A 22,232-nucleotide genomic window follows, 5' to 3' on the forward strand; every position below is an offset into this window, starting at 1 on the left:
ACGCACCCAAGCCCCCGGATGTAAAAGATGCCTCATTCCTCAAGTCTCCATGCATTTCTTTGCTCTACAGCTTGCAGTGCCACACAATGACGAGTGGACCCGGTTCGCCAGGACGCTCGTGGAGGTCCGCGCCAACAGAGCCGACAGCGAGGAGGAGAGTGCAGTGGAGCTGGCTGCCTAGGGGCCATGAGCGCCCCCACCGCAGCCCCCCCCTCAGCTTCCAGGGCTCGGCATCTCCAGTTGAGTCGACCGCCTTCCATGTCCATCCAGTATCAGTGTTGCTGTGGCGTTTGGGGCGTAGTCGTCGTGCCTGCCTTGCGCCAAGTATCCCGGGTGTGTCCTGCCGTGCCAACCACAGACCCGAAATCACCAGAGTATTTGTGTCTCACAACGAGGGAGAGGGGGGTGGGAGGGAACCTTTACCGGCCTAGCTGTTGCCTTTTAACTACTTAGTAGCTGTATTTAATAGCTGGAAACCTCTGGTTCAATTTGTGCTTACATGCACTTCTGGCGCAGTTCTATTAAATCCATATGAAGCCAGATATGATTGGGTACAGATGCGGCGTGCCTCATGCTATGGTAGCGGGCCAAAGCCTTGCGATGTGGTCTTTTGCGCGGTGACGCACGCTATGAATGGATTTACTAGGAGAACATTGCTGCTCCTTATTTATTGTAGTGTGCTGCATGGAACATATTTATTTGAAAGTATTAAAATAAACGATCCCGGAGCATGTGCATAATGAGAGGACTGTATTCTCCCTGCTGCTCTGGAGGTTACGTTAAGTTCCAAATCAGAATTACTGTATGCCAGTTCCGCCCAGGACCCAGAGTCCTCAGAGGTTGGTTGTAGTGAATAGAATGAATTTTTAATGCCTATTATTGCTAGGTACTTGAGCGATATTTCAAATAGAGTTCACCATTGATACTTGTCGTTCACACAGTCTTGACAAGAGTCTGTAGTTCCTAAATAGGACCAGAATTGCTAATAAAACATTCCAATCCCAGTCCTGCAGCAGTGTGGGTAAATCCTTTCCTTGGGGGAAGCTTGGCTAAGATGTTGCTTTGACCAGGACTGGAAAGACATTAGGGCATGTTTGGTAGGCAGTTTAAGGCCAGCCCACCCGGCTAAGACCCCCCAGTTCTTATGAGACAACATGTGGTTGTCTGGGGGGTGGGGCAGAGGAGAGGAGGAAATTGGCCCTGTCTCCTTTATCAGAGTTACAAATGGTGAAATGAAGTGGGTCAAACGCACAGGTATTTAAAAAATACTTTGTATCAGAAAATAGTACCCAACAAGGAAATATGCCTGTAAAATTCAGTCATTTTCAGAACGTTTTTGCATGCCTAGAAATAATGAAAATAAACAGTGGCTGAGTCAGAAGAAACAAAGGCAAGCTTCTGACTTTTCAGGAAGGAGCTGCGCCTGGGTGCCCTGTGGACACACGCCCCCTGAGCTAGGGTTTACACGGAGTGTCAAAATCAATTTTAATGCACTGTAAAAGATGGGGGTAAGAGCTTCCCAAACACAAAAAAGTATTTCAAAACATCCATGGAAAGTGAACTAAAACGATACGTTTATTTTGATGCAAAATTGTTTTGAAATCCACACATGTGAGGTCTTCAAAGGTTATTATGGAAAACGCCTATTATGAAAAAGCTATGAATGGATCTCATTTTTTTTGGCACCAAAATAAACGTCTTTTTTTTCCAACCAACTCAAGTAACCTTTACCGTGAAGTTCCTAACGGTAAACCAGAAACCCTCAAGTTACAGTCGGCGGCTTGTGAGGTGTGCGAAGCACCACGCCTCACAGGCTCCTGCGGGGTTACGGCAGCTCACGGCGTCTACACCCCACCACAGAGCCCAATGCCGAGACCACCCCTTGGTTCTTGAGTGACGCCATCTGGTCCCCAGGATGTCTTAGTGCACACTGCTCTAACAGTATCTATAGAATGAGTGTTGCAAGCAACAAATATTTTTTCTCACAGTTCTGCAGGCATCCAGGTCAAGGCCGCAGCAGATGCATTGTCAGGGCCTTCTTCCTAGGTTGCAGAGGTCACCCTTGTCGTATCCTGAAATGATAGAAAAAGAAATCAGGTCTTACATCTTAGTCCTAGTCATGGGCTTCCTCACGAACTAATTACTTCCTGAAAGATCCCATGCTGGGCCCCGCACAATGGCTTGGTCTGCTCATCCCAAGCACCAGGATCCCATACAGGCACCGGTTCAAGTCCTAGCTGCTCCACTTCCCATCCAGCTCCTTGCTTGTGGCCTGGGAAGGCAGTAGAGAACGGCCCAAAGCCTTGGGACCCTGAACCCACTTGGGAGACCCAGAAGCAGCTTACAGCTCCTGGCTTTGGATCGGCTCAGCTCCGGCCACTGAGGGCATTTGCAGAGTAAGCCAGCAGATGGAGTATCTTTCTCCCTGTATCTCCTTCTCTCTGTATGTCTGCCTTTCCAATGAAAATAAATCCTAAACTAAAAGATCCTATCTCCAACAGTCTTCTCATTGGGGTTTTAGGCGTCACTAAGTTTTGGGGTGGGGCTCCCTTGAAAGACGACGGGTGAGGCCGCCACCAAAAGGCAACCATCCTGTATCAGAGAGTAGCTTCAAGACCTGGCTCCTACCCTTCCAGTCCAGCTCCCTGCTAACGTGCCTTGAAAGGCAGGAGAGGACCCAAGTGCTTGGAGACCAGCATGGAGTTCTAGGCCCTTGGTTTTGGCCCGGTCTGCCTCAACGTTTTGCTGTTTGGGGAGGACACAGACATTCAGGCTATAGCCCAAAATGAGGTTAGGGAAACTTGCAATTTTCTCCTTGGTCTTCTGACATACTCATTCTGGTCCCTTAGCCACCTGGTAGGTAGTACAACGAGCCTGAGACCTCGGGGTGAGCACAGACCGGAGTGGCTGCCCAGGGAGAGCACTGCATAGCCAGCCCGCAGCCGTTTTCCCAGCCGTTTTCCCAGCTGAAATGGGGTTGCCATGAAAACTTGTCTCTATTGTTCTCTCTTAGTGTAGCTAACAGGTCAGCAGCCTTGCTTTAAAATCCTTCACCAGGTTTTCCTAAGGCTAATCCCAGTCAGGATGGAATATGGCAGGGAAGGTAAAGCAAGCCTGTACCAGGGAGGCCTAGGGCAGTCCTCAGGAAAACTCAGACCCCTGCATTGCCTCATGCACTTTCACAGCTGAGCTTCAGTCTAAAACCAACCTTCCTTCCTGACTTCTCTTGCAATTCTCCCTCCCTAATCCCGTTCCTCCCTCTCTCCTTCCAAGAGGTCTGGACTACCTGCACCTTCAGAGAACCACAACCATGGATTACATCACTGGTGTTACTCTTGCGAGACAGGAAAAGCAAGAAGTCAACAAATGCCCCACAGCTCCAAAACATGGTACAGAAATTCAGGGCCAAGTTGGGGATATGCAACTTCAACAGTTAAAAAATATGCTGAGCTGTGCCTCTTTAATTTTTTGAAGTTTTTTTAATTGGAAAGGCAGATCAGACAGGAACAATGATCTTCCATCTGCTGGCTCACTTCCTACATGGCTCCAATGGCTAAGAACTGAGCTGATCTGAAGCCAGGAGCTTCTTCTACATCTCCCACATGGGTGCAGGGTCCCAAGGCTTTGGGCCACCCAATCCCACTTTCCCAGGCCATAAGCAGGGAGCTGGATTGGAGGTAGAACAGCCAGGACACAAACTGGTACCCGTATTGGTTCCCTGGTACTTGCAAAGCAAAGTTAGCCAACTGAGACAGACCTACCTTCTAAAGTTGGAGACAAGCTGCTGAACCATATACATGTACACACACAAACATACCTGGTGGGTCTCTTTGGGTCCTGAAGTAAAGTCAATCTGTATTTAAGAATAGTGTCTAGGCAATGTACAGGTGGCATGCCAGCCTTTAGGTGGGACCCAGAATGAAAAAGCAGGTTCCAGCAGATTCCAATTGTGCAGGGAGCTCCAGCTAGTCAGTGTGATTAGCAGGTGCCATGAAACTGGAAGTGTAACTGCTGCAGAACTTACCTGGAAAGAACACTATGCATTTGCTGTTTGGCCTCAGGGCTGGGCTGATCTCTGCTTCCCGTGCTGCAGTGCAGTGTGGTCCACTGGCTGCTGAAAGAATCCCTGTCACTAGGTTTAGTTGTCACTAGGTGCTGGAGAAGTGCAGCTCTGCACAATGGCCCATAAACATACCACACATCTAGACAGCTCACTGCCAGCCATCAGTTCCGGGACCTACAAGGAGATCCTTGTGACGTGGGAGTTACCCATCAGGCAATTGTCCACATTAATTACCCATAAGTGTGCTGCGCCAGCAAGTACCCCAGAAGGCTAACATCACCCAACAGGATTTGAGCAACACCCCTTCTCCATGCAGGCAGGCAGCAGCATATATTGGTAGAACAAATTCTTCAAGATCTGCTCAAAAGAAAAAAAAAAAAGTCAGAGCCTTGTTCACATATAAAATGGGTTGGCTTATGAGTGAAAGCTGGAAATGGATGACAGCAGTGTTAGAGCTGCAGCCAGGGCTGACTGAGCAAGACGACAGCGGACACAGCCTTGAGTTACACACAGTCATCCATTTGATGCAAAGTGACCAGAGGCATAGCCTACCATCAGCCAGCTGAGACCATCATCATCGCCATCATTCTTGGCAACAGCCTCCTTGACATCCACCTTAGCTCCCACTTTAACCCCATTCAGTCTGACCTCAATACAGTCACCTGGGTGAGGTTAGAATTTCAAACTCCGGGTCCGGCGCAATAGCGTAGTGGTTTAAGTCCTTGCCTTGCACACCTGGGATCCCATATGAGCGCCGGTTCTAATCCCAGCGACCCCACTTCCCATCCAGCTCCCTGCTGGTGGCCTGGGAAAGCAGTCGAGGATGGCCCAGGGCTTTGGCACCCTGCAGCCATGTGGGGGAGACCCAGAAGAGGCTCCTGGCTTCAGATCAGCTCGGCTCTGACCAATGCAGCTGCTTGGGGAGTGAATCGGTGGACGGAAGATCTTCCTCTCTCTCCTCCTCTCTGTATATGTGCCTTTCCAATAAAAATAAATCCTAAAAAGAAAGAAAGAAAATTTGGGGTCATAATTAGGTCTATACATATATGGTAAATCAGCATTTATGAAGAATGCTAAGTTAATGGACATAAATAGTATCTTCAGCTAATATCGCCAAAAAGGTTGAATATCCATAACCACTGACTTTATGTACCATATGAATCTAACACCTATCATACATCTAATGATAAAACCCAAACCAGTAAGATGTATACAAGAAAACCTAAGATCACATTTGTGACCTGTGACAAGCACAGACACGCTATAAAGCATCCTATACATTACTGGGGGAATTTTAAAATTTGAAATACCACTGCTTTGCAGAACATTTCTAAGTTACACAGACTTAACTCAGAAGTTACACTAGTAGTATTTACATGTACAAACATAGGCCCATACAAAGATTCACACAGGAGTATCTATTTCATTGTCAGACAAGGGTGTGGGAGAAGCCTAAAACTGGAAACACCAATGTTTATCAAGAATTGAGTTAATAAATAAGTAGTAGCATAATTACAAAATGGGATTTTGGCCAGCTATTTAAAAAATTGCATTTGGAACATCCAGAACAGGAATGAATGTCAAAGGGCTATTTTGAGAGGCCAGCTTGGTGGCTCAACAGACTAATCTTCTACCAGTTGCTCTACTTCCAATCCAACTCCCTGCTTAACACGTACTGGAAAGGCAGTAGGGGATCACTCAAGTCCACAGGCCCCTGCATTCAAGTGGGACACCTGGAGTAACTTCCATGTTCCTGGCTCCCAGTCAGCTCAGTTCTAGCTGTTGCAACCATTTAGAGAGTAAACCACCAGATGGAAGGGCTCTCTCCTTCTCTATAAATTTGCCTTTCAAATGGAAAAAAAAATCTTAAAAAGCTATATTGACTGGCAGCATTGTGACACAGTGGTCTGAACTACTACCTATGGCACAAGCATTCTATAACAAAGCATGAGTTCAAATCCTAGCTACTCCACTTCCACTCCAGCTCCCTGCTAACATGCCTGGAAAAGCAGAGGAGGATGGCCCTCATGCGTAGGTCATTGCTATCCTCCTGGCAGACCCAAGTACCTGGCTTCAGCCTGGCGTAGGCTGTTGGGACCATCTAGGGAGTAAACCAACACATGGGACTTCTGTCTCCCTGTGTCTCTGCTTCTGTGTGCCACTCTGCCTTTTAAATAGCAAATATTTAATAAACATGTACATTGTTTGGGACATCATTGATTATATTCATCCACATATTTGTAGTCCATTTTGGACACATGAAGTAAAAATGTACATCAGAGAAGCGAAAACTGGGTGTTCACAGCAAAAGAAATAGTATCACTGTGTCACAGTGTCACAAAACTGACCTCAAAGACTTGAAAGACTTAAGACTTTTAACCCTCTAGATGAATATGCATGAAGTTTGGATAGAACCCCAAAAGCTCAATGACCACGGCCAAACATTGATCATCGGGATTACATCACACTAACACTCTGTCCAAAGGAAATATGAAGAAGAGACAATGAAAAGATGAGAAAATAGTTGCAGACTATTCATCCGATGGAACAAATTTAACAGTACAACAGCAAAAAACAAAACAAAACAGACACAAAAATTGCATAGAGGTATTAAAACTAAATGACCCAAATGAATTTTTTTTTTCAAAAGAGTATACAGGTGGCCAATGATTCTATTATTTAGATGCTCAGTATCACCACCCAAAGGAATTCAAACAGGCCACCAGGAGATGCCATCTCTCACCAGCTGGAATAGGGATCAGCACAACAAATAATGGTAAGGAAAATGGAGAATGGGGATGGAAATTAACATAGTAATTATGTAGAACTGTGCAAAATTTCCTCAAGACTCTAGGAATAGAATACAGGATCCAGCAATTCCATACTGGGTAAATATCTAAAAAAATGGAAACTTATCCATCCAAGAAATAAGTATCCTAGTTTGTTTATTCTAGCAATTTCACAACAGCCAAAATGCAGAATCAAACTGTGTGTCCAATCTTGGATAAATTGATTTTTTAATATGTGTTCTGTGCCTTTTAATGTTCTGTAAGTACTGGCTAGACCAGTTATTGGATAAGCTTGTGTTAGTGAAATACAATAGAAAACCTCCCTAATGTGGAGAAACAAAGGCACACCAAAAATAGGAAGCCCACAGAACACCTGTTAGACACCATCAGAAATGATCTTTACCAGCACATGTTATAACTTTCAACAGTAAAACAAAGGTTCTAAAGAGTGCTAGGTTATCTTCAGAGACCTCCGGTCAGCCTTACAGCTCACTTCTCATCAGAAACCAACTGGTTAGGAGAGAGTGGAGACTCATGGACCGAAAACTGCTAACCCAGAATATTGTGTAAAGACAAATTTTGGAGACAAAGCAAAGACCCTCCAAAACAAATTACAAGGATTTGTTACCACCCATCCAGTCTTACGAATGATGCTGAAGGATGTGCTACACAAAGAGGATAGTCACCATAATAAAAGCACGAGAAGGTAGGAAATCTTCCCGTGGTGCGTACAAAAAAACAAAAAATCCAAAGCAAGCAATAATATACAAAAACGGTAGGACCAGACATTAGCTTCCAATAACCCTGAATGCAAATGGCCTCAACTTTCCACTTAAGTTGTCTCTGATCAGAAAACTAATATACACAAAGCACCAAAGATGTAATCTTCCTAAGTGAAGTTAGCACACTATGAATGAACTGCTGCTCAGTCTGTCTCTACACTCTTGAATAACAGTGTATGTATTTCTCTTTTTTCTCTACTTGTCATGATAGCATTGTACATTGGAATGTTAAGCCTGTTACTGGAAAGAGAATGCCATTGAAATAACTTGGAGTCAGGCCCGGCGTGATAGCCTAACGGATCCCACATGGGCATCGGTTTTAATCCCAGCGGCCCTGCTTCCTATCCAGCTCCTTGCTTGCAGCCTAGGGAGCCAGAGGCTTGGGACCCTGCAAGCACTTGGGAGACCCAGAAGGAGCTCTGGCTCCTGGGTTCAGATTGGCTCAGCTCTGGCCATTGTGGCCGCTTGGGGAGTGAATCAAACGGAAGATCTTCCTCTCTGTCCCTCCTCCTCTCTGTATGTCTGGCTTTCCAATCAAAATAAAAATAAAAATAAAATATTTTTTAAAAAGAAATAATTTTCATTAAGAAAATAAAATGGGGAATATAGGCTAGGAGAAGGGGAGAGGGAAGGGAGGAGCTCCAAGGCTTCTAAATCCACATTGTGAAAAAAATGAAACCTACTCGTTTCATATAAGTAACAAAAGAATATATAGACTGAATGGGTTAAAAAAAAGACCCAACTATTTGCTGCCTACAAGAAATATACCTAAGAAAAAGACACAGACTGAAATTGAAAAGATGGCCAAAGATATTCCATACCAATGGAAAGGAAAATACAAGCAGGCATAGCCATTTCAATTTCTTGGAATAAATAAAATAGATTTAACACAAAACGTATTACAGAGATGAAGACTGCATTACATAATGATCAAGGGCTCAATTCAACAGGAAGAAGTGACTGCAGTAACTGTCTGCACCGACGCCAAGGCACCTGATACTTACACAACTGTTAATGAACCTAAAGGGAGTCAAACTAGTAAAATATCATCAGGAAACTTTAACACTCCACTTTCATTAACAGATCAACTGCAGAAAAGCCAAAGAAACAGAGCTAATCAGTACTATAGAGCAAATGAACCTAATTGTTCTCTGCAAAACACCTCATCCAACAGATGCAGAATACACACTCCTTTCATCGGCTCACAAAATTACTCCAGGCTAGACCACATGCTAGACCATAAAGCAAGCTCAGCAACTACAAAAGAACTGAAATCCCTTTTCTCACCACCAAGGAATGAAGCTGAAAATCAACACGAAATTCCAAAAATATTAAACACATGGAAACTGAAAAAAGATGCTGTTGAATAAACAGTAGGTCATAGAACAAACCACAAGGGAAATAAGTACAAACTTCTGGGAAAAAAATGCAGAGGACAGCATGAGACATCCAAATGCATGGGCTGCAACAGAAACAGAGCGAAGAAGGAAGTATAAAGCAATTAATGCCGATACCAAGCAATCAGAAATGTGTCAAAAAATGATCTCAGTGTACCTCAAAGATCTAGAAAAACCAAACATTAGTAAACAAAATTAGAGTTAACAAATTTAATTCAAAAAAGATATGTAAGATCAGTGAATTGACAAGCTGATTACTTAAAAAAAAAAACCATAAAATTGATACACCATGAGCCTAATTAACCAAAATAAAGAAAAAGAGGTAGAAAACCCAAATCAATAAAATGGGGATAAAACAGGAAATGAGACAGCACAGGGGTACAACGTCACCAAGAATTGCTACCAACAGTTATATACCTTTAACTCAAAAATCTAGAAGAAATTGATAGACTTCTAGAGACATACAATCTATCGAAACTGAGCAACAGGGACACAGAAAACCTGTAGATCAATAACTAAGATAAAGATTGAATCAGTAACAAAAACTATCCCGGGGCTCGGCAGCGTGGCCTAGTGGCTAAGGTCCTCGCCTTGATCCCATATGGCCGCTGGTTCTAATCCCGGCGGCTCCACTTCCTCTCTCTGTCTCTCCTCCTCTCAGTATATCTGACTTTGTAATGGAAATAAAATAAAATCTTTAAAAAAAAAAAACAAAAAAAAAACTATCCCAATTAAAAAACAAAAACTCCACAGCAGGACCAGTTGACTTCACTGTTACATAAACTGAGACGCAGACTGAATCAGCATGGCATTCCTCCCACATGACAAGGCCAGGACTGGATGTTTTCATGGCTTAATTCTACCAAACTTTTCAGGAACAACTAACTCCAACTCCTCTCAACCTGCTCAAAAACAATAGAAAGAGAGGCAATCCTTCCCAACTTTTTCTATGAAGTCAATATAATCTAATACCAAAACCAGATAGACAACAGAGAAAGAGAACTATAGACCAATATCCCTGATTAACACAGATGCTAAAATTCTCAACAACATCCTAGCCAGAGTCCAACAGTACAGCAGACAGGTTATTCACCCTGACCAGGTGCTGGCGTCCAGCTCCAGCCGAGTCCGGAGCTCGGGAAGGGTGCGTGGAGTCGGCGGCAAGGAAAGACGCGGACACTGTCCCTTGGTACCCTCTCACCACAGCTCAGGAAGAAGCTGTCCTTTTTTTATTTACTCAGACGCCTCACAAGCTTCTACACAAACAACTAATTGTTCTATTTTTGCTTCAAGACTAAGGGGGCTTAGTCTTGGTCATTCCGTCTGCACTTCAGGGCTAAGCAGGTTGCCCTAAAGATAATTCTACAAAATACTGTATTCATATTCTTCAAAGCAAGCCATTATTCATTCTTCAACAGTAGCCATGGAGCGATAGCCAGGACTCCAAGGCCAGGGCACATGCGATTACCTGCTAATCAGTAATACATTCCTACCACATTTCTATTTCTACAATTTACCCATTATTTAATGGGAAAATAGGTTACAAGAGAAAAAACTTAAAAATCCAAGACAAAAGTTTCAAATGGTAAATCCCCCCGTACACTATAGGCTCTACAACCCCATAAACAATGAAACAACAATTAAAAGCATATTTCTTCTGAGATCAGAGGCGATCAGGTGCATTCAGGGTGATATGGCCGTAGGCTAAAAGCATATTTCTTTAATAAAAGCATCCTTAATTCCTCTAGCTGAAAATTATAAAAGCGGCTAAAACAGTTACATTTCTATGCTCCAAAGAAATTGCAAGACGGGCTAGCCTTTGAGATCACAATAACTATATTTATTGCCATAGCAGTTTCAGCTCTATTCCCCTCACTTGCAATTAATATTTAGGATATTTATCAAGCCCTTTCCCAGAAGGTGTGCTGCATGTCTGGGTCAGATTCTGAGGCAATGACTAAGTACCCAATAAGGTGTCCAGATATGGCATGGGCTTAATTATACTCCTATGTGTAAATTGTCAAAGGCCCACTCACCAAGACATTATTATCAGCGACATTAACTCCCAAGCTCACATCAGTTACAGAAGCCACCTCACAGGAGCAAATAACAATGCCTCAACAGATTACAGGATTCTTAGTGGGGTGGTTGAGTGTCCATGCAAAAAGGGGGTGAGACTGTGTCAAGGTGGTCAGAGAGAAATCCGTTGGGCCCTGCCAAACAGCTGGAAGCTCCCCTGGGCCCTGCCAAGCAAGGGAGCTGCTGTCTTCACACCTTCATGTCATCCACACCTACTGCACAGACCCCAGCAACCAGGTAGTGTAAAATCCAGTCACAAAATGGAGTCACTTTGGTTCAGGCCTGCATAAGTTTGCTAACCTGCTCTTCGTGCTTCTGTACAAAATGCTTGGCCAGTTTCCTGCTTTGAGGACCAGGTTGCTAGGCTAACATGCCCTGTTAGCAACCCTCAGTTCCAGGAGTCAATATTGCATGATTTTTTCACTCACTGTTCCAATGATTGCCTCCCGTGGCTGCCTGAGCCCACCCATTGTCCCCATGGCAGCCTCCTGCGGTTGCCATAGCCTACCCATTGTCCACCCATTGTACCCACGGCAGCCTACTGGGACTGTCCAACTCAACCTGGTTCCCATGGCTGTATGATTCACTTTTTATAAAAACCCATCTAACTCTTACTCCAAGGTCACTCTCTGAAGGAAAGGAGAGCTGACCCCAGTCCGTTGATCTGTTTACCTGCCTGCTCAATAAACTTTGCCATTTTGTAGAGTTGTCTGGGCTGCACTTCTTGGGGAGGGGCTCGGATTGGATGCAATAGTAAGATTTCTCTCTCAATGCAAGGATGGTTTAACACATACACATGAATAAATGTGATACACTGCATCAAGAAAATGAAGTATAAAAACCACAGGATCATAAATAGATGCAGAGAAGGCATTACATATAATTCAGCACACTAAATGTTAAAAACCTTAAGCATAATAGGCATAAAAGGAACATTTCACAATGCAATATGCAAAAACCCCAATGCCAGCATCATATTGAATGGGGAAAGGCTGGAAGCTTTCCCACCAAGTTCTGAAACTAGGTAAGGGTGTCCAATTTCACCGTTATTCAATATAGTATTGGACGTCCTAGATAGAGCTATTAGGCGAGAAAAAGAAATTTAAAAGTCAAATTGAGAACAAAGTCAAATTATCTCTGTTCACAGATGACAGGATTCTATGCTTAAGAGAACCAAAAGACTCAAAGAGACTGTTGGAGCCCATAAGAGTTGGGAATAGTTGCAGTACAAAATTAATGGCCTTAGTACACAAAAACAACTCCATGACTGAGGAAAAAAACTTGTGAATGCATTCCCCTTTAAAAATAGTGGAGAAGGGCCCGGTGCAATAGCGTAGTGGTCAAAGTCCTCACCTTGAATGCGTCGGGATTCCCATATGGGTGCCAGTTCTAATCACGGCAGCCCTGCTTCCCATCCAACTCCCTGCTTGTAGCCTAGAAAAGCAGTCGAGGACAGCCCAAAGCTTTGGGATCCTGCACCCATGTGGGAGACCTGGAAAGAGCTCCTGGCTCCTGGCTTCAGATTGGCTCAGCTCCAGTCATTGCGGCCACTTGGGGACTGAATCATCAGACAGAAAATCTTCTTCTCTGTCTCTCCTCCTCACTGTATATCTGCCTTTCCAATAAAAATAAATACATCTTTAAAAAAATAATGGAAAAGAACCTTAAATATCTCGGAATAAACCTAACCAAAGATGTGAAAGTCCTCTATAAGGAAAATTACAGAAGAAAGAAGTATAAGCCATTAAGAGATGGAAAGATTTATAATGTTCCTAGATCTGTAGACTCAATACCATCAAAATGTCCCTCTTACCAAAAGCAATCTAAAGATTCAATAAAAATCCCAACTTTCTCAGAGCTGGAAAAGTGATACAAAAATTCTTTTAAAAATACAGAGTGACCACGAATAGCCAAAGCAATCTTACAGAATAAAAGCAAAGTTGGAACAATCACAATTTCAGACCAGAAGACATACTACAGGGCAGTGATAATCAAAACAGACTGGTACTGGAAGAAATGTAGGGAAGATCAATGGAGCAGAATAGAAACCCCAGAAGGGAGCCCACACATGTATAGTCAACGAATCTTTGACAAAAGTAAAAATAGCCCAAGAAAAAGTTTGGTCTTTTCAACATGTGCTATTGGGATAATTGAATATCCATTTGCATAAGAAACAAGATACTTGCATCTCTCTTACACAAGAATTATCTCTATATGGATCAAGGACTTACATCTGCACTCAGAAACCATCAAACTAGGAGACGAAAACAGAAACACTGTAAGATACAAGCATGGGCAAAGATCTCTTTGAAAAGTCACCAAAAGTACAGGCAGGCAAAGCCAAACTAAACAAATGGGACTATATTAGACTAAGAAGTTTCTATATAGCAACGGAAATCATCAGCAAAGAGGAAATCAACAGATTGGGAGAAAATTTCGTGCATACTTAGAGAACTAGTATCTAGATTCTGTAAAGAGCTTCAGGAACTCAACAACAGGAAAGCAAGCAACCCTGTTAAGAAATTGGTGAAGAAGATGAGCAGGCATTTTTCAAAAGAACAAATTCCAATGGATAATAGACAGATGGAAGCAATGCTTAGGCTCCCTATCAGAGAAATAGAACATGGAGGTTCTACCTAATCTCAGTGAGAATGGTCTACATATAGAAATGAACCAGCTGGCAAAAATGTGGGGAAAAAATGTATCCTAATCCACTGTTGGTGGGAGTGTAGACTAGTGCAACCACTACAGAATTCAGTATGGAGAGAGTACAGACAACTGAAAACTGACTGACCATATGAATCAGCGTATCCTACTCTGGGAATATATGCAAATGAAGTGAAGTCTGCATATGAGAAATTGACCTGCAATCCAATGTTCACAGCAGGATAATCCACAACAGCAAAGACAAGGAAACAACTCAGACACTCACTGAAAGAAAAAATGAAGAAACTGGTGTATCTACTCTCTGGACTACTACACAGCCATGAAAAGATTGAAATCTTACCATTTGTAACAAAATAGCCCCAGTTAGAGACCATTATGCTCAGTGAAATTAGCTAGTCCCCCAAAAACAAATACCATATATTCTCACTGATATAATACAACCTTCTTGCAAAATACAAAGTAAATAGATATATAGGGAACCAAGTTTATACATATGTGCTCATCAATGAACTGTACAATGGAGAGTGGCATTCTGGGAAGGGATGATACACTGAAGTAGCATCTCTACTCCCAAATAAAAAAGGAGACTCTCAATGACACTGCTAAATGTATCTTGACAGTATTTACTAGATTTTCTATGTTCAACTACACTGCTATGATACAGTGTGAAATATTAAACTTGCAACTGTTACTAAAGGATTACATTACTGTGATAACCCTGGGGAAAATGACGGGAGAGAAAAAGCCGGACGCGAGAAAAGGGAAGGGGCGAGATTAGAAATGCTTATATCTACAAACTGTATCATAGAAACTACTACTACAGGTCTGTTCAGTGGAGCAAGAGCAGAAAACTTGACTAACACGCAGAAAGGGACATCAAAGTGCAGGAACACACCAAAGTCGTACCAGGCATGATCAGAAATGGTTTTCACAACACATCATGGTCAACTTTCCAAAAGACTCTAAAAGATTCTAAAAATTTCCATAGGAGCAACACCAGGTTGACGTCAAAGGACCTCTACTTAGACTTATAGCTGATTTATCATTTAAAAATGCTGCAGGCTAGCCAGGTCCTAACAGAAATAAACTGCCAATAGAATATTACATCCAGCAAAGCTCTCATTTACAAAAGAGGAAAAAAGACTTTCTATAACAGAGTGCCACAACCCAACCAGCCCCACAGACAACACTTAAGGATTTGTTACACTCAGGAATAGAGAGAGCTAATCACAACGGAAAGAAATGAGAAGGTACGAATCTTCCAATAGAAGTACAAGGGAGGTCACAACACAATGGCGCCATTGGCTAAATTCTCACTTTGCAAGTGCTGGGATCCCATATGGGCACCAATTCGTGTCCTGGCTGTTTCACTTTCCATCCAGCTCCCTGCCTAGGGCTTGGGAAAGCAGTAGAAGATAGCCCAAAGCCTTGCACCTACATGGGGGATGTGGAAAAAGCTGCTGGCTCCTGGTTTTGGATCGGCTCAGCTCTGGTCATTGCAGCCATTTGGGGAGTGAACGAGCAGATGGAAGATCTTTCTCTGTTTTTCCTTCTCTCCATAAATCTGATCTGTCTTTCCAATAAAAAATAAATCAATCTTTTAAAAAGAAGTACAAAAAATCCAAAGCAAGCAAAGAAAATATTTATGGAAAAAAAATGGTTATGACTGAGTCATTACCTTTCAATAATAATACCCTGAACACAATAAACCCTGAATACAAGTGGCTTAAACTCTCCAACCAACAGATACAGACATCGAATAAACGGACAAAAAAAAAAATCTGTTTGCGGGCCCGGCGGCATGGCCTAGCGGCTTAAGTCCTTGCCTTGGGTGCCCCAGGATCCCATATGGGCGCCGGTTCTGATCCCAGAAGCTCCATTTCCCATCCTGCTCCCTGCTTGTGGCCTGGGAAGGCAGTCGAGGACGGCCCAAGGCTTAGGGACCCTGCACCCGTGTGGGAGACCTGGAAGAGGTTCCTAGTTCCCGGCTTCAGATTGGCACAGCACCGGCTGTTGCGGCTCACTTGGGGAGTGAATCATCGGACGGAGGATGTTCCTCTCTGTCTCTCCTCCTCTCTGTATATCTGATTTTGTAACAATAAAATAAAAATAAATCTTTAAAAAAAAATAAAAAATCTGTTTGCTGCCTATGAGAAACAAACCTCACGAAGGAAAAAAAAAAAACACATAAAGTAAAAGGATGGAAAAAGATATTCCAATGCCAACAGAAAGGAAAAATGAGTGTAGCCATTCTAAAATCAGACAAAAGACTTCAACAGAGACTGTTGAAGAGTCAAAGAGGATATTACATAATGGTCAAGGTACTAACTCAACAAGAAGTGACTATCCTGAATGTGCACCCAACACCAAGCCAGCTGAGAATTTAAAATAAACATTACTGCATTTAAAGGGAGAGACTCCAGTACAATAACAATGGGGGATTTGAAGACCCCCTCTCCTCATCTGACTGGTTGACTAAACAGAAATACTATTATGAACCAAACGGATCTAGCTGATATCCACAGAACATTTTATCCTACAGATGCAGAATCCGTTCTTGTCATTAGCTCATGGAACCTATTCCAGGACAGACCACATGCTAGGCCATACAGCAAGCCTCCAAATCAAAGGAATTGAAATTATACATGTATCTTTTCTGACCACCAGGGAATGGAGCTGGAAAGCAACCAGAAATTCCAGAGAATGTGCTTACAGATGAAAACTGAATGTGGCACTCAATGAACAGGGTCACAGAAAAAGACAAAGAGACATTTAAAAACTTCTGAAAGTGAATTTAGACAATAGTCCAATTAGAGAAAACACCAGCCAACACCCCCCAAAAAAATCAGCTTAAAAAAATCAGTGCACCATTGAGCTAAGTAACAAAAAAAAAAAAAAAAAAAAAAAAATGGGGGAAGGGGGAAAAAATGGGGGAAGGGGGAGAAGATCCAAATCAATAAAATCAGACCTGAAAAGCAAAATGTGAGAATAGAAACCTCAAATATACAAAAAATCATTAGGAATTACCACAAATATACATACATCAATGACTTTACAACTGAATTCTACCTAATTTTTTAAGAAGAAATACTTCTTTAAAACCTATTTAAAATGTTTCAAATGGAGGGAATTCTCCAACTCCTTCTACGAGGCCAGCATCATATTAATTCCTAAGCCAGAAAACGATACAGAGAAAGAATCATAGACCAATATTCTGGATAAATATAGATGCAAAAATCCTCAATAAAATACCAACTAATCAAATTGAGCAACAAATCAGAAAGATCATTTACCCCGATCAAATGGTATTTATCCCTGGTTTGCACGTATGGTGCAGCACATGCAAATGACAAAAAAGTTACATATTACATTAATAAGCTGAATATTAAAAACATGATTATCTCAGTAGATTTAGAGAAAATTGATAAGATGCAATTTCTTTTCATAATGCAAAGTAATTTGACTTATCTTGGAATAAATTTAACCATGGATTAACAGTGAGAATTAGAAACATTAAAGAAGAGACAGATAAACATGGGAAAAATGCCATTTGCTCATGGATTAGAACTGACAACCAAAATGTCAATATTACTAAAAACAGTATACAGATTTAATGTCATCCCAGTCAACATACCAAAGATATTCTTCTCAGATCTAGGAAAAAACTATGTTAAAGTTTATATAGTAACATTACAGACCTAAATGCTAAGGCAATCTTAACAAAAACAAAGCTGGAGGCATCACAATATCAGACTTCAAGACGTACTACAGGGCAATTGCAGCCAAAGCAGCCGGATGCTGGCACATACGCAGACCTGAACATCAATCGAACAGAACCAAACTCTCAGAAATGAAACTGCACACCCGTAGCCAACGAATTATTGACAAGTGCATCAAAGTCCATCCAGAGACAAAGGACAGACTTTTCAACACATAGGGCTGGAAATTGTCTCTGTGCAGAAGAAACAAGACTCCTAACTTAGACCACACACCCACACACACACACACACAATTTTAAATGCATCAGGGATCTAAATCTGTGATCTGACGCCATCAACTTTACATCAAAAACACTCTGCAAGACAGACGGGTAGGCAAACACCTCTTGCAAAGGACTCCAAAGCATAGGCAACAGACACAAAAATAAACGAATGCAATTGCACCAAGCAACGCAGCTTCTGCACCAAAGGAAAACATCAACAAATCAAGTAAGCAGGCAACACATGGATATCAAACTTGCAAACTATTCAACTAATCAAGGGTTAATAATGCAGGATCTATGAAGACTTCTAGAAACTCAAGAATAGTAAAACATGCAATCCAGTTAAGAGTGGACACAGAATATGAACACGTATTTCTCAAAGGATGAAATTCAAATGCCAAAGGACATGTAAGGAAAATGCTCAGGTTCATTAGCTACCAGGGAAATGCAAATAGAATCCACAATGAGGTTTTACCTCACCCCCGTTTGAATGACTACCATTCAAAAAGTCAAGAATAAATAAATACTGGGGAGACTGTGGGGAAATTTTACCCCAATCCTCTGTTGGTGGGCATGTAAACTAGTGCAACCATTCTCGAAGACAGCAGGGGTATTCTTCAGATATCTGAAAACAGATCTACGCTACAACCCATCCAGCTTCTGCGAATATATCCAAATGAAAACACTCTGAACAGAATTATCCGCATTCTGTGTGCACAGCAGCATAATTCACAACAGCTAAGTTATGAAACCAACATAGATGTTCATCAACTGATCGCTGAGCAGAGAAAATGCACACACATGCACTATGGAATACTACACAGCCATGAAAATGAATGAAACCTTGTCATCTGCAACTAAGTGAATCTGAATGGAATCCATCATGCTGAGTAAATTAACTCCCAAGGAGAAATCTTACGTTCTCTCTGATCTGTGACAATTAATACACAGAGTGTAAAAATGCAATCTTATGGCCTCAGCTCTGGCCATTATGGCCGTTTTCGGGGACTGCACCAGTGCATGGAAGATTCTTTTTCCCACTTATTCTCTCACTGTCTCCCCTTCTCTCTGTAGTTTAAATGAAGCCAGCCTTAAGAAATTAGTTCTTTACTAAAAACGATGTCGAAAATAAACATCTGTCTTGCATTTTAAAATGTATGCTTTCAGTGTCTGTGGAGGTGAAAGCATTTAATATTTACATTAGGGTTCTGATAATATGCCAGGTTTTTTTTAATAAAATATGTTTTTGAACAGGTTTTAATTTTTATTATTATTCTTAAAGATTTATTTATTTTTATTGTAAAGTCAGATATACAGAGAGGAGGAGAGACAGAGAGGAAGATCTTCCATTCGCTGTTTCATTCCCCAAGTGACTGCAACGGCCAGAGCTGAGCCGATCTGGAGCCAGGAACTTTTTCTGGATTTCCCATGTGAGCGCAGGGTCCCAAGACATTGGGCCGTCCTCAGCTGCCTTTCCAGGCACAAGTAGGGAGTTGGATGGGAAGTGGGGCTGCCAGGATTAAAAGCAGCGCCCATATGGGAATCCTGGCACGTTCAAGGCGAGGACTTAAGCTGCTGGGTCACCTTGGTGGGCCCTTGGACAGTTTTTAAAATAAGCAGTTTGTTTAATTTACATCAAATGCCATTAGTACAGAATTTAATATCTTCTTTAGGTATGTGCAGTGCTGGGCAGCTTACATACTAACCATATCAAGGCAATTTCTAAACTGAAAAGAAAGAAAACAATCTTATGTTCCGACTTCAAAAAGATTGGGTGGTTTCTCTACCTTTACTCTCATACAGGCAAACTTGATGGAGGAAGGAAAGAAAGGAAGTACGAAAGGAAAGTATGAAAGAAGGAAAGGAGGAAACCACACGATTTCTAAGTAGTGGTCCAAGGAACTTGAAGTTTCAGGTTAGTTGGGTGTGACCTGCCTTTTCAATTAGGAACGAGGGATGAATACCACACAGCGAGGCAGGAAAAAGCAGAGAACGAAACAGTGGAGAAATCTCTACTTTCTGAAGCAGTAAAAATCAATGAACACTGGCATTCCTTCTAAAGATGAAAACAGAATGCCTGTTTTAGTTTTATTCATCCCCAGTTTCTCATCTTTCTGGCTTCACTGTAACACAGTGGAAGCCTTTGATTAGCTTAGAGCTAGCCCAGGTGAAGAGTTCACGCTGAAAAGCCGCCTCGTACAGGGGCAGTTAACTGCCAGGAGACACACACCCTCAAGCTGATGGAGCTCACCTGTCCGCCTAGAACCGCTTCAAGGGAATCTCTCCAGACCATCTCAAGACGGATCTTTCAAAATCTGCCCCCAAACAAAACGTTGTACATTTCTGTATGAATCTAAACTGCTTTCCTTTGTCTAAGAATGAGGGAGACACACACAGTTGTACCGCAGTCTCTCTCTTAACTTTAGGGGGGCAGGACACTTGGGGACACACAGACTTTTCCACCACCGGTGGTGACGCACATTTCCTGTCCAAAAATAACTTCAGCATAGCCCACGTTCTATAAACTGTCTCCACTCCCTCCAGACACACTTGGAGGCTGAGGATCGTCGTTATTTACTACATCCTGCTTTTCCATTATTTCCAACTTTGGTAGAAGAATGGCACTTCCTAATTACAGCAATTTTTTTTTTTTTTAGGATGGTCCAGTGCAGCTGGCATCCCATCGCATTGCACTGTAAACCGTTTGTTGATTTCTCTGCTTTTTCCACATTACCTTCCAGGACTCTCTGAGGCCAAGGCTTCCCGGACCATCTGCATGCTCTCTTTACTGACTTGAACAGGTTGTAAAAAAAAAACAGTTTAAGGGGATACTTGAAAGCTTCTTCAGGAGTCACCTGGTGCTCGGGCTCCAGTACCCTTAGAGGAACCAAACACGCTTCCTAGGACAAGAGTCACAGCCCTCTGCTTCCTTCTGCTCTAAGCCAGGACAGATACAGCTCCATGGAAAAGCCGGCGCAGGCAGGAAGGCTGGGCAAAGGCCGTGCTTGCAGCACCTGGCTTCCCTGGCTTCCAGTCCAAGGTCTGCCACTCGCCAACTCAGAGAATCCAAGTCCTGGCCTCACTTGTTAAACAAGAGAAAGGGGCGCACCTACCTCAAGGGGGCTGGCATGGTGAAAGGAAGGGCAGTCGGGCACAGAACTGCTGGGTCCTCACTGGTGGCCGGAGACTCGGAGCTGCAACAAAACCACTGGCTTCCTTCTCATCTGCAAGCAACTGAACAGACCACAGCTACAGCTGGGATCAACCAGTGAAGGCTGGGGCAGGGGCGGAGGCAATGAAGAATGTTCCAGTTGTTTGTTTACCAAGTTGTATTTCTTAGCCCACTTTATGGGACAGAAGATAGTATGTTTGCACAGTCTATTCTAAGAGTGAAAGTTCATTTTACTTATTTTTTAATTCAAAATTTTAAAACGGTTTGAAAGGCAGAGTTACACAGAAATCTTCTATCTTGGCTCACTCCACAAATTGCTCTAAGGTCCACAGCTGGGCCAGTTGAGACCAGAAGCCTTAGAACTCCACCTGGGCCTCCCATGTGGGTGCTGAGGGCTCAGAAACCAGGACCATCTTCCACTGCTTTCTCAGGTGCACCAGCAGGGAGCTGGCTTGGAAGTGGAGCAGCTGGGACTCCAACTGGTGCTCACAAAGGATGGCAGCATTGTGGGTAGTAGCTTAAACTACTGCGCCACACTGCCTTCCCCTGTAAATCATTTCAAAACCCATCCAACAATGACTCCACAGCAAAGTGAAGCACCTTCCGGAGCCTTGTCAGGAGCCCTGGGAGGTGAGGAGGGCTTGGTGCCTGTGCGCCAGGGCGGGTTTACAACCTCAGAGAGCCAAGACAATTACTGTGCTTTCTTAATTCTTCTAAAGTTATTCGAGGGGGGCTGTGGTTTCGCCTTGAGCAAAATTCCCTTAACAGGCACGAATATAAAAGCAAGCAACATTATTTTATTGGGCTACCCCAGCAGATGAAAGCAATGTCCCACGTGCATTTTGTAGAGCCAATTAATGCATTAGCTAAAAACAAAATCAACCATTCTGGAAGAAGAGATCCTATTGTCTTTAGCGTTGAGGTTGAACTTGAGGAACAGAAAGAACTGGAAAAAGGCAAGACTTCAATTGCTAAGGAAAATGATTTGAGACCCACCTCCCTCCGAAGACGGCAGTCATCTCAAAGAATGTGACTTTTTAAAAAAGTTTTTATTTTGAGCAAAGATTAAGACATTTAAAATTTTCTCCAATTCATGTGACACACCCGATGCAAAGTAACCAATGTCAAATGGCAGCAGTTGCTTAAATGAAACATTCACTTTATTATAAAGGAAGTACAATACATTAGACTGTGTTTTCATTTGTTTTCAATCCTAGAAACAGAAAAGGTCTGAATGGTGCTTTCACTGGGGAAACACTGACAACATTCCTCATTCATCCATCCTTCCAAACAGCAACCAA

At 42.6% G+C, this 22,232-nt stretch overlaps 1 protein-coding gene across 2 annotated transcripts in view; it reads left to right on the forward strand.

The window, feature by feature from the left end:
• DYNC1I1 (dynein cytoplasmic 1 intermediate chain 1) overlaps positions 1-1,002 on the forward strand; it is a 263,740-nt gene extending 262,738 nt beyond the window's left edge. For both annotated transcript variants that reach the window (XM_004582321.3, XM_004582324.3), the window contains one exon: positions 71-1,002. In XM_004582321.3, coding sequence (XP_004582378.2) covers positions 71-181 — 111 coding nt within the window. In that variant the 3' untranslated portion in view covers positions 182-1,002. The remainder of the gene's footprint in view (positions 1-70) is intronic.
• The last annotated feature ends 21,230 nt before the right edge of the window (positions 1,003-22,232 follow it).

The sequence above is a fragment of the Ochotona princeps genome, chromosome 20 (assembly GCF_030435755.1).
Source record: "Ochotona princeps isolate mOchPri1 chromosome 20, mOchPri1.hap1, whole genome shotgun sequence".
NCBI classification, from domain to species: domain Eukaryota; kingdom Metazoa; phylum Chordata; class Mammalia; order Lagomorpha; family Ochotonidae; genus Ochotona; species Ochotona princeps.